Source organism: Charadrius vociferus, unplaced genomic scaffold, assembly GCF_000708025.1.
Source record: "Charadrius vociferus isolate BGI_N301 unplaced genomic scaffold, ASM70802v2 scaffold93, whole genome shotgun sequence".
Taxonomy (NCBI): Eukaryota; Metazoa; Chordata; class Aves; order Charadriiformes; family Charadriidae; genus Charadrius; species Charadrius vociferus.
The window spans coordinates 1180948-1193069 of NW_009647838.1; the positions used below are offsets into that span (position 1 = coordinate 1180948).

Below are 12122 nucleotides of genomic sequence, written 5' to 3' on the forward strand. Positions count from 1 at the left end.
AGTTCCTATTTCCAACCTGTGGGCAATAACACTCAGAGTTTGAAGTAAATTTTGTTCCAGGTCAGAGTTAGTATATGTTTTAAAAGACAAATTTAGAACAAAATTAAAACAGTGTGCAGGTTCAAGAAATATGCACTTGTGGTGCTTAATTTCCTTTCATAATTATATTTTACATATTTTTTATTATTTTATGATTGTACGCATGCAACTTTTGACATTTCAAAATAGATATGACGGTCAAAGTATTGTTTGAGGCTTTATACACATTCAGGCCTGTAAATACAACTGAAATGTTTGTCTTGAGTGGAGCATCAAACTTTTTATGTACATTATAACCTTTGAGTTACTTCTAGTCCAGTCTGAGGTAGAAAAGATCACACCGTATAACCTCCTGCTGTGCCATACCCAGTGGTACGGCATTATGCTGATCATCACACCAACACTCTCCTGCAGATTTTTTTAAACCTGAAATTCTAGATTGCTGTGAAATGACAAATTTGGAGCCCAGACCCTTGTCATTTAGAAATGAATTTTCCCTGCGGGAACTTCTCTTGAAATCAGCATGTTTTCTGAATGTTTCTCTTTTAACCAACTAACAGCAGTTGTTTCAAAAGAGAAGAAAAAGAACAAACCCCATTTTTAGAAAGACATTCAGCACAAGCTCTTATTTGAGGTCTGATGCCAGGGATGGCCCTTCCCCTAAGATTTCCCTGCGGGTAATGAGCTTAGCAGAAAGATAACAGCTTGCTCCCACAGACTGTCCTTTCTTCTGCCTCCTGTGTGATTCCTAAATCCCTCCCTGCTGAGGAGGGCCACAGAGGGGCCAGCAAGACCTTTCTGCTTACGAAGGAGAAGCCGAATAATCTCCAGTTCCATGTGCCCCTCTCCTTGGCTCTTTCCCAGCAGAGATATGTTGAGCACTGGCTCTTCCCCTGTTGCACAACCCCTTCTCGCTTCCCCAGTTGCTGCGTTGCCGCCCCTACCGGACCTTGAGGAGTTCTCCTAACCTTGTAGACTGGAGGAGGGTTTTTATCCTCGTTTCCCACCCCTTGGTATTACTCCTACTCTTACGTCCTTGCCAAGATACCTATTTGCACCTTTGCTCGCAACCTGCTTCAGGCTCGCTCTGCGGATCTCCCACCTTCTGGGGACGACGTCTCCCATCCCTGATGAGCACGGCCATCTGCAGCCATGCGCGACTCTTGCGGTTCTCCACAGATTTCGCCTTCCCCAGTGCAGACCGATGGTGCTCGCTGGGCTTCTTTGCTTCTTTGCTCTGTTTTCCTTCAACTGAGCTCTAATTGGGGAATTGTTCCGTGTTTTGTGCTTAAGGTGAAGAGGCTGAACTAATTCCCCAGGTGTTCCTCATTGAAAATGTCTCAAAAACAAAAGTAGTTGAGTATTTATATGGCCCTTGTTGCTGCTGAAAGGATAAGGAAAACACACTTTCCCTATCGCTGTCTGTGTTTGACATTTGCCATAGTGAAATTTATAGAGGAGCTTGGTATATGGCCCATTTGTGTGTCATAATTTTGTTTTGAAAACCACAGGAAAACCAAGGCCTCATTGCCATGAAAAAGTAATGCTCAAATCTGTAACCATATAAACTCTGCCTTATAAAACAAGCTCTGGTTCTGTCTCATAGCTCTCATGTCAGGTTGCTTTCGCTGGGTCCTTAGCAATGAAATGGCATCATAAACTTATTTTATGTCCAGCTCTGTAGTAAAGTATAGTGTAGTAGGTGGCAGACACAGGAAATTTAGATCCTCGGTCACTTCACTGTGAAAAGTATTGATCACAAATGACAATCGTAGCCCCAATATGTCCAATTTACAAACAGCAGAGAAAATGGGAGATGGACCAAAGAAAAGGTATGAAGAGGAGTTCAGTCTTTACCATCCCCTGCTGACTGGTGGTGTGATTTGCCTATGAACAGTGGGAGGGAGTCAAAGAGGGTCCTAGACCTTCTCCTGTGCCATCCTCCTGCAAATAGTTGGACACAGGGCTTGTGCATGTGGATATGCTTTTCACAGAAGCACCCTGAAAGGCAATGCCGAGAGACGGTGCTGGGAAATAGGAAGCTCAGCTTCTGGTGCACATGGCAAATGCTGCACCTCGCTGCGTGCAAGTCCTGATGCAGACAGAAGTGGGAGGATGACTGGTACATCAAAAATAAGCCTGATACTGCTACTGTGACTAGCTGTGGCTTTAGAGAGGGCAGAAAACTAGTCATCCGGCAAGTGTGCCTGAAGATTATGATCGCCATATAAAATTACTACTTTTCTTCACTGTTGAAATAGCCAGATCACATTTACATTAAGCGCAATGGAAAATAGCGTTAGCTTTTGGACTGCCACTGTCTTTAAGCGCCACCAAGAAAATATGGGTTTGTTTTCTGCTTCAGATACTTCTGATTCTGTGGGACACTTTCCTGCAAGATGTACATAAATGTACTCATGACAGAAGTGAAAGTTAATAAGGCAAACATTGTTTTTCCTTTATGACAGGTGGTTTGCCTTAAATCTCTCTTTTTCCAGTGTATCTGGGGGCTGTGACACAGTCCTGCAGGCTAAAATATAACCCCCAACAAACACTAACAGTAAAAAAGGAAAGCAAACAGGAAAATACTTTAATGTCTCAGGGATTTGCTTTCTCTTGCTCTTCCTCCTTACTTCCTCGGTAAGTGTTTTCTGCATGAAATCCTGTGGCTGTGACTGTCACACCATGGACGAAACACCAGGGCAGGGCTTTCATGTTACTGCACTCAGCGTGGTCCCCACAGCGATTTTGATGGGAGTTGTGGGTGGGCTGGAGGGGTGAGCTGAGCTTGGGTGGCCGCTCTGGCTTTCAGATGAAGTTGCATCTCCCTCTTACAAGAGGCAGTGGGTGACTGCAGAGCTTGGACAACTGACAGAAGACCATCCTGAGCCTGTAACCAGGGAGTTCCAGTGGTGGGAGGAATAATAACAGACACCGAGTTGCCTCCCACTGAAAAATTAAAGGAAGGGGAAAGGTTAGCACCAAGTTTCTGAAGATTATAAGCCAAGAGCTCTGGGGCATTGTGCTGTTGGTGGGAAGAATTAGTGGCTGCAGAAAAATGGATAAATGCAGAGGTCAGAAGTAATATCTGGAGAGCTACAAACACAGAAAGGAAAGGAGGGAGGGCAGGCAGCCTGGCACATGTCTGGGTCGTAGATGAACACAAACCAGGTGTTGGTTCATCATTCAGAATGACAGGGAATGGCTTCAAGCTCCAACAGGGTAGATTTAGACTGAACATTAGGAAAGAATTTTTCACAGAAAGAGTGGTCGGGCATTGGAATAGGCTGCCCAGGGAGGTGGTTGAGTCACCATCCCTGGATGTGTTTGAGAGCCGATTAGATGTGGTGTTGGGGGATATGGTGCAGGGGAGAACTTTACAGAGTAGGGTAGGTGGTTGGACTCGATGATCCTAAGGGTCTTTTCCAACCTAGACAGTTCTATGGCTCTATGATTCTATGTGTGGAGAGCGACGCAATGGTACGGCGGTGTTGCGTCCTGCATTGGCACAGTGTGTTGTCGGTTTGTGCACAGAATGTGCTGCACCTCTCTGGCCCTGCCTGACTTACTGCCCGGGCAGAGACCCACTCTCCTGTCTGGGTTGCCCCATCCAGCACGGCCCTGGCACATCCTGCCTGCTTCTGGTTCTGCATAAGCCTGTCTCTTGCCTGTATGAGACCCTCTTGGGAAAACTGCTCACCAGAAAAGGCAGTTTCCGAAGCTGGGGAAAAAGTTGATAGAGCAAGGCCGTGTAGGTAACAAGTCAGCCTTGCGCAGTCCTACTTAGCTTCTCCTCCAGCCCAGAAGATCCTTGGCTGAGGATGCACAGCAAGGTAAAGAGACAGAACATGAGCTCAGAACAGACAGGATGGGCTACCTGTGCAGCTGTTTGTGCCTTGGTGGCATTTGCCACCGTGCAGGTGGCTGAAGAACCAAGATAGTGTGTAAGGCCTTCCTCTGACCTTCTTTAGTGCTGTGCATGTCAGCTTGGCCACATGCACACAGTCACACTTGCAAAAGCAGCAGGTTGGCATCCCATACAGAAGTACTGTGTAGCATCATTCTGTGTGAAGCCTGGGATGTGTATTGGTGACATACTTATATCTTGCCATTCTGTCATGTAGCTTAGTGACGTAGTTCTGCACAATTGCGAACAGAATTGTAAAACAGGTTTCTTTCTACCTTTTTTTTTTTTTTCTAAAACAGGTCTGAAGAAAGAAGTACAAAAAGATCAGGATGCTAATAGACCAGCTGTCTCATCCCCTAAGAAATCAGCAGTAACAGCCACCAAGCTCCATTCACCAGGTATTTATGAACCCAAAAGCACTGTTTCAGGGAAAATTTAAACTTGTTGACTTTGCAACTCTTGTTAACAGACTAAAATCTGAGACCTACTATTGTCAAGCGAAGACTGATTGTGTCCAAGGTTCATTAAGCTGGCTCTGAGTACAGCAGACTGTATCAATGCAGGAGCTGAATAGGCTTATGTTTTCTTTGTTACAACTGTGCAATCATCTCTCCTTCAAAACAAAGAGTTGTTGCTATTAAATATTTAGGGGCACAGGAACATTTTTTTTTGTCGTTATAATTTTCTTTATACAAAAAGAGAACAGATAGATGTAGTGAAATAAAAGACACCTCAGACAATTACCTGGAGTGATAGTAATTACTTGGAATCTACTCTTACTGTTGTGCAAAGGCACTAAATTTCCTGGGTTATTTCTATGCATAGTTGGAAAAGAGATTATCTGTAGAAATAACCTTCAGAGTGCTTATTGGGGCATTGTCAATTTACCCCTCAATATATGACATAAACACATGGGTTTAGCATTTCTAAAGAATTCCTTTGTTTATTTACTGAAACAGGTAGAACTTTTTTCTGTTTGTGTCTACCAAGTGTACATTAACAAATGTATAAGGTACCTAAAGGCTTTTGTGAGGCTGCCCTGCTGGCTGATGCTTCTGAAATGAGTGGGCACGGTCCCACTGATTTCATTGTGCTTGCAGTTTATCTTCTGTTCTGTTACCTCATTTTTCAGACTCTACTTAAATAGTTTAAATGTTATCTCTACAGCTATATGATACTTGAGTTGTAATTATAGGGGGTAGAACCCCATGTTTCTTCATTTGATGGTAAAGTGTAAATCATGTAGAACAGCTCTTCGGCTCCTATAACTTGCATCGAGTCTCCTTGTGTTTACTAAACTTAATCCCTATTCTTCTCCTTCCCAACCAAGAAAATCAAGAAAATGGAAGGTTAAATTTGGTCTTTCCAAGCACCAACAGGACTCAGAGTTCTTCTCCTTACTAAGATACTAGGGTAAAAAGATGAAGTTAACAATATCCTCTGAATCATATAATTTTCCAGCTATTTTGCACCTGGTGACATCACCAAGAGACATCCAAAGAAAAATTTGTTGTGTAGAGTGCCAGACCAGTAGCTCACCAGTGTTTATAACGGTGGGAGTCCAGTTTAAGCACTAGCACTGATTGTGGCTATAGCAGCATGTTACAGCGCGGCTGATCTGCTTCCACTAGAATTAGAAAGCAAAATGAAACATAGGCATATTTGTATTGTGTATTTGTATGGTCTTAAGGAGGCCTGCATTTCCACAAGTGACTTAATGTTTTTCAAGGCTTAAATTTTTGGCATATCCAGTTCATGAGGCCTCAAAGGTTTCTTCATTCTCATGAAAGGTTGAGTAACTGCCCCCTCTCCATCAGACTGATTTAGGATTTCTTAAGCTTGGTTGTCTCAAATTATGGCAACCTACAATTGTTTATTGCTACAAGGATCAAATAGGAAAAGAAACTTCATCTTAATTTATTTTTTTAGAGTAACCTTTAGCATTCTTTAAAATAACAACAGCAATAACAAAGCAATAAAGACAATCTTTTAATGTATTTAATAATTTCACAAAATAATCAAAGCAGCCATTAAACAGGACATGCAGTGAGTATAGCTGGGGCTAAGGGGCGCTAGCACAGCCTTTCATCCATCAGGATCACAAACTCATGCAGCGTTTACATTTTGTGATAGGAGAGAATGTGTTCCCCAGATAACTCCACTGCAGTTATATGTGGCCATGGAACGGGCTCTAAAATTTCTGAGTGCCGTTTTGAGGTTGTTTTCCCTCTTTTACTGGCCTTCTCACATGATGTCCTCCTGAAGACTTGCAATGGAGTTTTGAGATGCAGAGTCTTGTAGGGATCTCAGTTTTATCTATTGATGCAATACCATTCCTGAAATCTGTATATAGGAGCAGGTGTACATAGATGCAGGTGCTCTCCTTCTACCCCATTGCAGGATGGTGCCATCTGTTTCTGACATCTGTCACTCTATAGATTGCTTGTTATCAATCCTCTCAAAGTAATTTCCTCACTTTACTTACCAAAATGTTGGAATTTGGAGAGTTAAAAGGCAAATAAATTGCATTCCCCATCTAAATCCTCATGGACTGTGTTAATTATGAGTATATAGATATCTCCTTAGTTCAAACACTCAGGTAGATAAAAAAGACCTGGTACTTTTGAAGCGGATCAAAGAGGTTCAGTGATTTCAGTGTACAGTGGGTCTGACCCCCTGGTCCCACCATCAGCAAAAAGGACATTCAGGATCAGGGCCAGCATCATTAATATATACCTCGTTTTGTGCAGAGCAACAGAAGAGAGACATCAATGGCAGAATAAGCTTAGTAAGCTGCTTTTCAGACCCAAATGAACCGAGAAATTCAGATTTATCCCTGAGGAGGGTAGCACAGTTTAATTTACAAGGACAGCTTATAATACCGACAAGGACAACGTAGAGGTGTGCACTTCAAATGTTCCGGTGAACAGGAAAGCTAGAAAGATATAAGACAAAACAACCTGATGGGTTTCTGTTTTAATTAAAAGTGGACTGATTTCAAGGCTTTCCCCCTACACTTCTCCCTATGCCTTCTGTTGTAACATCACCATGCTGCCTAAACAACCTGAGATTTTTATACTGAAAAGACAGATATTTATGGCTCTTGCTTTTATGAAGTTCTTATTTTGTGATAATACCTACTGTCCAGTTAAGAGCCCCTTTAAATGAATGAAAGAATCTGTAAGAAAATATCATTCCTGCACAAAAAGGTGTACAGACTTTAACTGACACAAAAATTGATAGAGGGCAATAGCTGGTTGAACTGCCTCAATGAGAGAGTATTGTACTATTTAGATCTTGCAACATCATGAAGTTAGTCCTGACATGTTGCAAAACCTGGTGTTCCTCTTTGCAAATGCAAGTCATGGGCACAAAGAGTTTCAAGGGCTCTTTTGCACTTATGGCGCTTTGCAGTTGCAGCATGAGATACTTGGAGAGATGAGGGAGCATCTCTGCTGGAGCTACCTCCCTGTAAGCTTAGCCTGGAGCCAGAACATAGTTGAGCAAGTATGCTCCCAGTGGCTCCATACAAGATGGGAATCTGAAAAAGTAGGAATATACTCCTGGGGTATTGCTCTGACAAAGCCATACTGCTTCCCTGCCTCATCTATTAAAATTGCCCTGGGGATCCATTTCCACAGCCAGGCCATAGTCTTAAAGATCTAAAATATCTAAAGCACATCTGCCAAAATTACTTCTGGAACAATGCTCTACTTCACAAATTGGCTCAAACTCATCTCTGTGGAAGGATTCTTCCAGGTTTTAGGAAAGGGGTAGGTAGGATCCATAGCAGAATACTGTCCCCTGTTACATTTGTTGCTGATGACTGGTTGGAGACGTTTCTCTGTTATTTTTCAGAAACTGTATACTACAAGACTATAAAAGCACAAGATACCCTCGTTTGGTTTTTGGGGTTTTTTTAGATTGTTGCATACCACACCCTTTCTGCTAACACAAAAACATTCGGGTTTTATCTGTATTCAGACCAATGTCTGCCATCTCTAGTAACACATGAGAACAAGGTGTCTGACTCTATTTTCTTCCTCTTTCTTCCTCTAGCTCCTAGGCTAAAAGCTTGAGACTAGTGGGAGGAGCTGAGGAAGAGAACCAGAGATTCCTGGCCAGTATTCAGGAACGAGCTAAACAGCATCAGTTGAGGAGAGACTGAGGGTGGCAAAAAGAATCAGAAAGCTGTGCAAAGTGTTGCCCAGCTGACCATAAATGTTTGCAGAGGAGAATTCTCAGAAAGTTAAGAAGATAAAGACAAAACAGATTGTCCAAGCAATGGCTTGAGCAACCTGACACTACCAGAACACTACCCCTTCTTGCTTTATCCTTGTAACTGAGTATATCCAGAGAAATTGATAGTTGACTCAAGAAGGATATGAACTTAATTTAGGATGAAAGCCTCACTTTCCCTGAAGTGGCTTATCATGAGTAAGATTTAGTTCTTGTGCCATTCACATGAATATAATACTGTATTTGAGCTGATATCCTAAAGACAAGCCACACTAGTGGTTTCACATCTTTAAACAGGATCAGACTTGATTCAAACCAACTTGGAGCACATCAAAGGAGCCAGAGTCTCTCTGGACCCATTTGTGCAGGCAGACCATATAATGATTCTGGTGTGACCAAAGGTGCAGCAGGAGCAGCCATGCAGAGCCAGTGGTGTAACCAGTCAGCGTTACATGGTACCTGGTGGCATTTCTATACATATCTGTTTTGTGCTGCAACTTTAGAAGTGTTATAAAGGGTAGAGCAAGGGCAACTGGCAAGGCAGACTGCAATACTGTTGATAAAAAGAAATAGTGATACCCCAATAGCAAGCAACCCATGCTATGTTTGCATTCGGGGAAGGACAGCTCCAGCACCACATTGTCCCATTTGGAGGCAAAAGGAAATCTGTAATGGCAAAGTAAATCTGGCACCTCTGTCAAGAAATCGGGTGTAGAGTGTAAATGTCATTCGACTCTTTTCCACGTCCACAACAGGGTAAGGTGAATCTCAACCTGAAAGTGCCCATTTCTCTCACTGCCATTCAGGAGAGTTCAGCATCACACATCAAGATGCAGACTTCTATTGTAGATGACTAACACAGGTGAGATGAATCCTTCCTCTAACAACCTCAGTTCTCAGTAAGACACTCTTAGGAGAGCTCTCCTCAACTCATAGCAGACCTTCAGGCTCAGAGCCTGAGGTCAAATGACTGTTACAAAGCTTTGAGCTTTTGCCTGTAGGGCAATATATTTCACTGTGCTCTTGCTGTTTTGAAAGTCATTACAGATCTGTGTGAACGCTACAGACCTTCTTTTCTTTGGTAGGGCTGAGTCCCAAAGGCCTTAGAAACATATAAATGTCGTGTCCATACAGTTAAAGTAAGTGACCCTGATGGTCTGGTCTTCTCTCCTTTTTAGGACATCCCAAGCAAAGGCCCACCACCCCAAAGAATGGATTCTCCCCCAAACCAGGAGAGAGTCGAGACGCTGAAAAGCAGTTTGTTCAGAGATTGAAGGAAAAGTGTGATGAGCAGTCCCGGCAATTAAGCAGTATTCGAGATGAGCTTAAAAGGGCCAGCTGTGGATTTGATGTCTTTGCTATAACAACACAGCACTTTTTCAGGCAGGTAAGTGCAATGGGTATTCTTTACCATTGGAGAGATACTTTGCCTTTACACCAGTCACTTGCCCAAATTTATTGCACAGTCATTGAAACTTTGTTCTTGGGAGCAAAGCATGTAATTTATTTGCAACAGTTACTATGAGGAGGGAATTATTATTTAATGCCATGTACTTGAAAATCAAATTTCAGGAACTTGGAAGAATTGTGACTGAAGCATTTGTCACAAGCACAGATGGGTTTCAGGATGTTTTTAGGAGTGAAGCAGATGCAGAAACTTAGAAGTCCCAGTCCCTGACCGCTACAGCTGGAATGGAAAGTGTTACTGAGAATATTGATACTTGTGAACAAATGCAAAAACAATCCATGCATTTAGTCAAACAAAGGTGCTGGATGGGGGAAAGGATTTGCTTTCTCACAGTACTTATCTACTATTCCTGTTCATCACAGATCAGGCAGAGCGGTCCCTGTTACAGAGGTGCCAATTCCTGAAGACATCAGAATAACTTTATCTCAGCATTTAGGAGATTACATTCAGCAGGTATAGAGAACATAAAGAAAATGTTGTCAATAATTAGAGAAGCTTATTTATTCACTAAACCCGAGATAAAATGAGTAAGGTATGACCACAGTTGTCATGAAGGACTTGTAGGTATTGCGGGTTTCAAAAGCTGTTTAGTGATCTGGGAAATCTAGCTGTGGTCTGAGGTCCAGACCTGGTTCACCTGATGCCCATGTATTTTGGACCATCCCAGGTTAAGCTGGTGTCCCAACTACTTGTAAAACAGGCAGATGATCACCAGCAGTAGGACCCAAGGTTTGGATAGTATCCTTGATTGCCTGTTTGTTGACTTTTGGAAGAGACAAGAGTAAACTTTCAGTATTAAATGAGAGAAAGAAAACCAAAACCCAAACCACAGATTCAGTCTCTACAAATTCTGAAATACTTCATTCGGTTACTTTCTTATATTAGTGGGAAAGGTTACCTTTGAACAAATACTGTAGTTCACACTTTTCCCTAAGTAGAAGCTGATCTTGGGGGGGGGGGGGCTTCCCTGAACTGAAAAAACAGGGAATTTTTAAAAAATACTAAATATTTTAAATACCTTCCCAGGGGATTTTCCTCCTCTATTTTTCTTTAGCCTTGACATTTCTGGGCTTGATGGGCATTTGTAAAGTTGTTTTTTTTTTCCTTTTTATTTTGGAGCTGACTGTGGAGTGTCCTTGATTAAAGCAGAGGGAAACAAAAAAAGGGCAGAGCAGTATCTGTTCAGCTTTGTCTATGCATTGTCCACTGGGGAGAGATTTTTCATCTCATGCTTCGTTCACAATTTGCTGAAGGAATTTTGGAAGCTTGGGCACATCTCCTTCATCTCCTCTGGATATGTTTTAAATGAGAACAGCTGCTGCAGCTGAGCTTTGAGATGACTCTCGTCCTGTTGGTGCGTATTAGATCTGTCCTGAGAATGCCTCCTAAATTGAAAACCTCAGGGGATTTTATGTAATAGAGTCCTCTCTAAGTCCTGGCTGGGCATTGCTGTTCCCAGCTCCGCTGCACTACCAGGCCAGCTGGGGGGTTGCAGTAATACTCCTTTGAGTGTCTGGAGGGCTTGGAGGTACAAAATAATATACCTGCGGAATTTAAGCGCCTTCAGGCTTGGGCAGGATTAGATGTAGATGTTTTTCAGATCCACTGCTGGACTCACTTACCTGTGTTCAGCCTGAGTGTCAGTCACTTCTGGGCTTGCCTGGTCACCCTGGAGTACACATATCTGCACATCACCGTTCAGCGCAGTGCAAGACATGTAACATGGACCCCTCCCAGGCAAAGACACCCCTCACAGTCAGTGTGAACCCATCAGTTATCCATTAGGCACTTGGATGTGGTACCTACATTAGGAGTACAGTTGCTTTAGGCTCCATTTTTAGTGAATGGAAGAAGGTGAGTGCTTCCAGAAGACGATTTACAGCACCAAAGATGTGAATTTCTGCTTCAGGTAACTTGTCTGTCTTGACTGAGGCCTCCAGGGAGGCCTAAGGCTGCTGCACTTAAGTTTGATGCTTAAGTTGATAGCCTACATGTAATGGGAAGATCTGGGACTACTCAAGCGATTGTGTAATTGGGCAGTCTGTTGTCTTGCAACATAGACACGGACTTCCAAGTTTTTGAGTGTCATTCGAAAATCTAATTTGTAGACATTTTCTAAGATGGCATTATTGTTTGAAAGCTTGAGCAAAATTGCGTTGGCTGTCTTTCAGTTAGGGCAGCATGGAAAAAGAAACTTTTCCCATTATAAAAATAATAGTAATTGTGTGTGTTTGTTTCTGAGAAGCCTGCAGGCGAAGTGGTTGAGGTCTGAGTAGAACTGCAGTTTGGCAAGGGAATAATACTCGTTCAGGAACAAGGTGGGGCCTTATTTCAGAGAAGTTTGGGGTTGACTTGTCCAACTGGGAGTTCTACTCTGCTTAGCAGAGGGCCCAATCCTACTTTGGTGCAAGGGAGCCTCTTTGGGCTGGTAATCACCCGTAGCCTAATTTTAGTATGTCTCCCTCTTTC

The 12122-nt window shown here is 42.7% G+C and overlaps 1 protein-coding gene across 1 annotated transcript in view; it reads left to right on the plus strand.

Moving 5' to 3' along the window:
* MTUS2 (microtubule associated tumor suppressor candidate 2) overlaps positions 1–12122 on the plus strand; it is a 196775-nt gene that overhangs the window by 133996 nt on the left and 50657 nt on the right. The window contains exons 5-6 of the mRNA XM_009882832.1: positions 4246–4344; positions 9364–9572. Of these exons, the coding sequence (XP_009881134.1) occupies positions 4246–4344; positions 9364–9572 (308 nt within the window). The remainder of the gene's footprint in view (positions 1–4245; positions 4345–9363; positions 9573–12122) is intronic.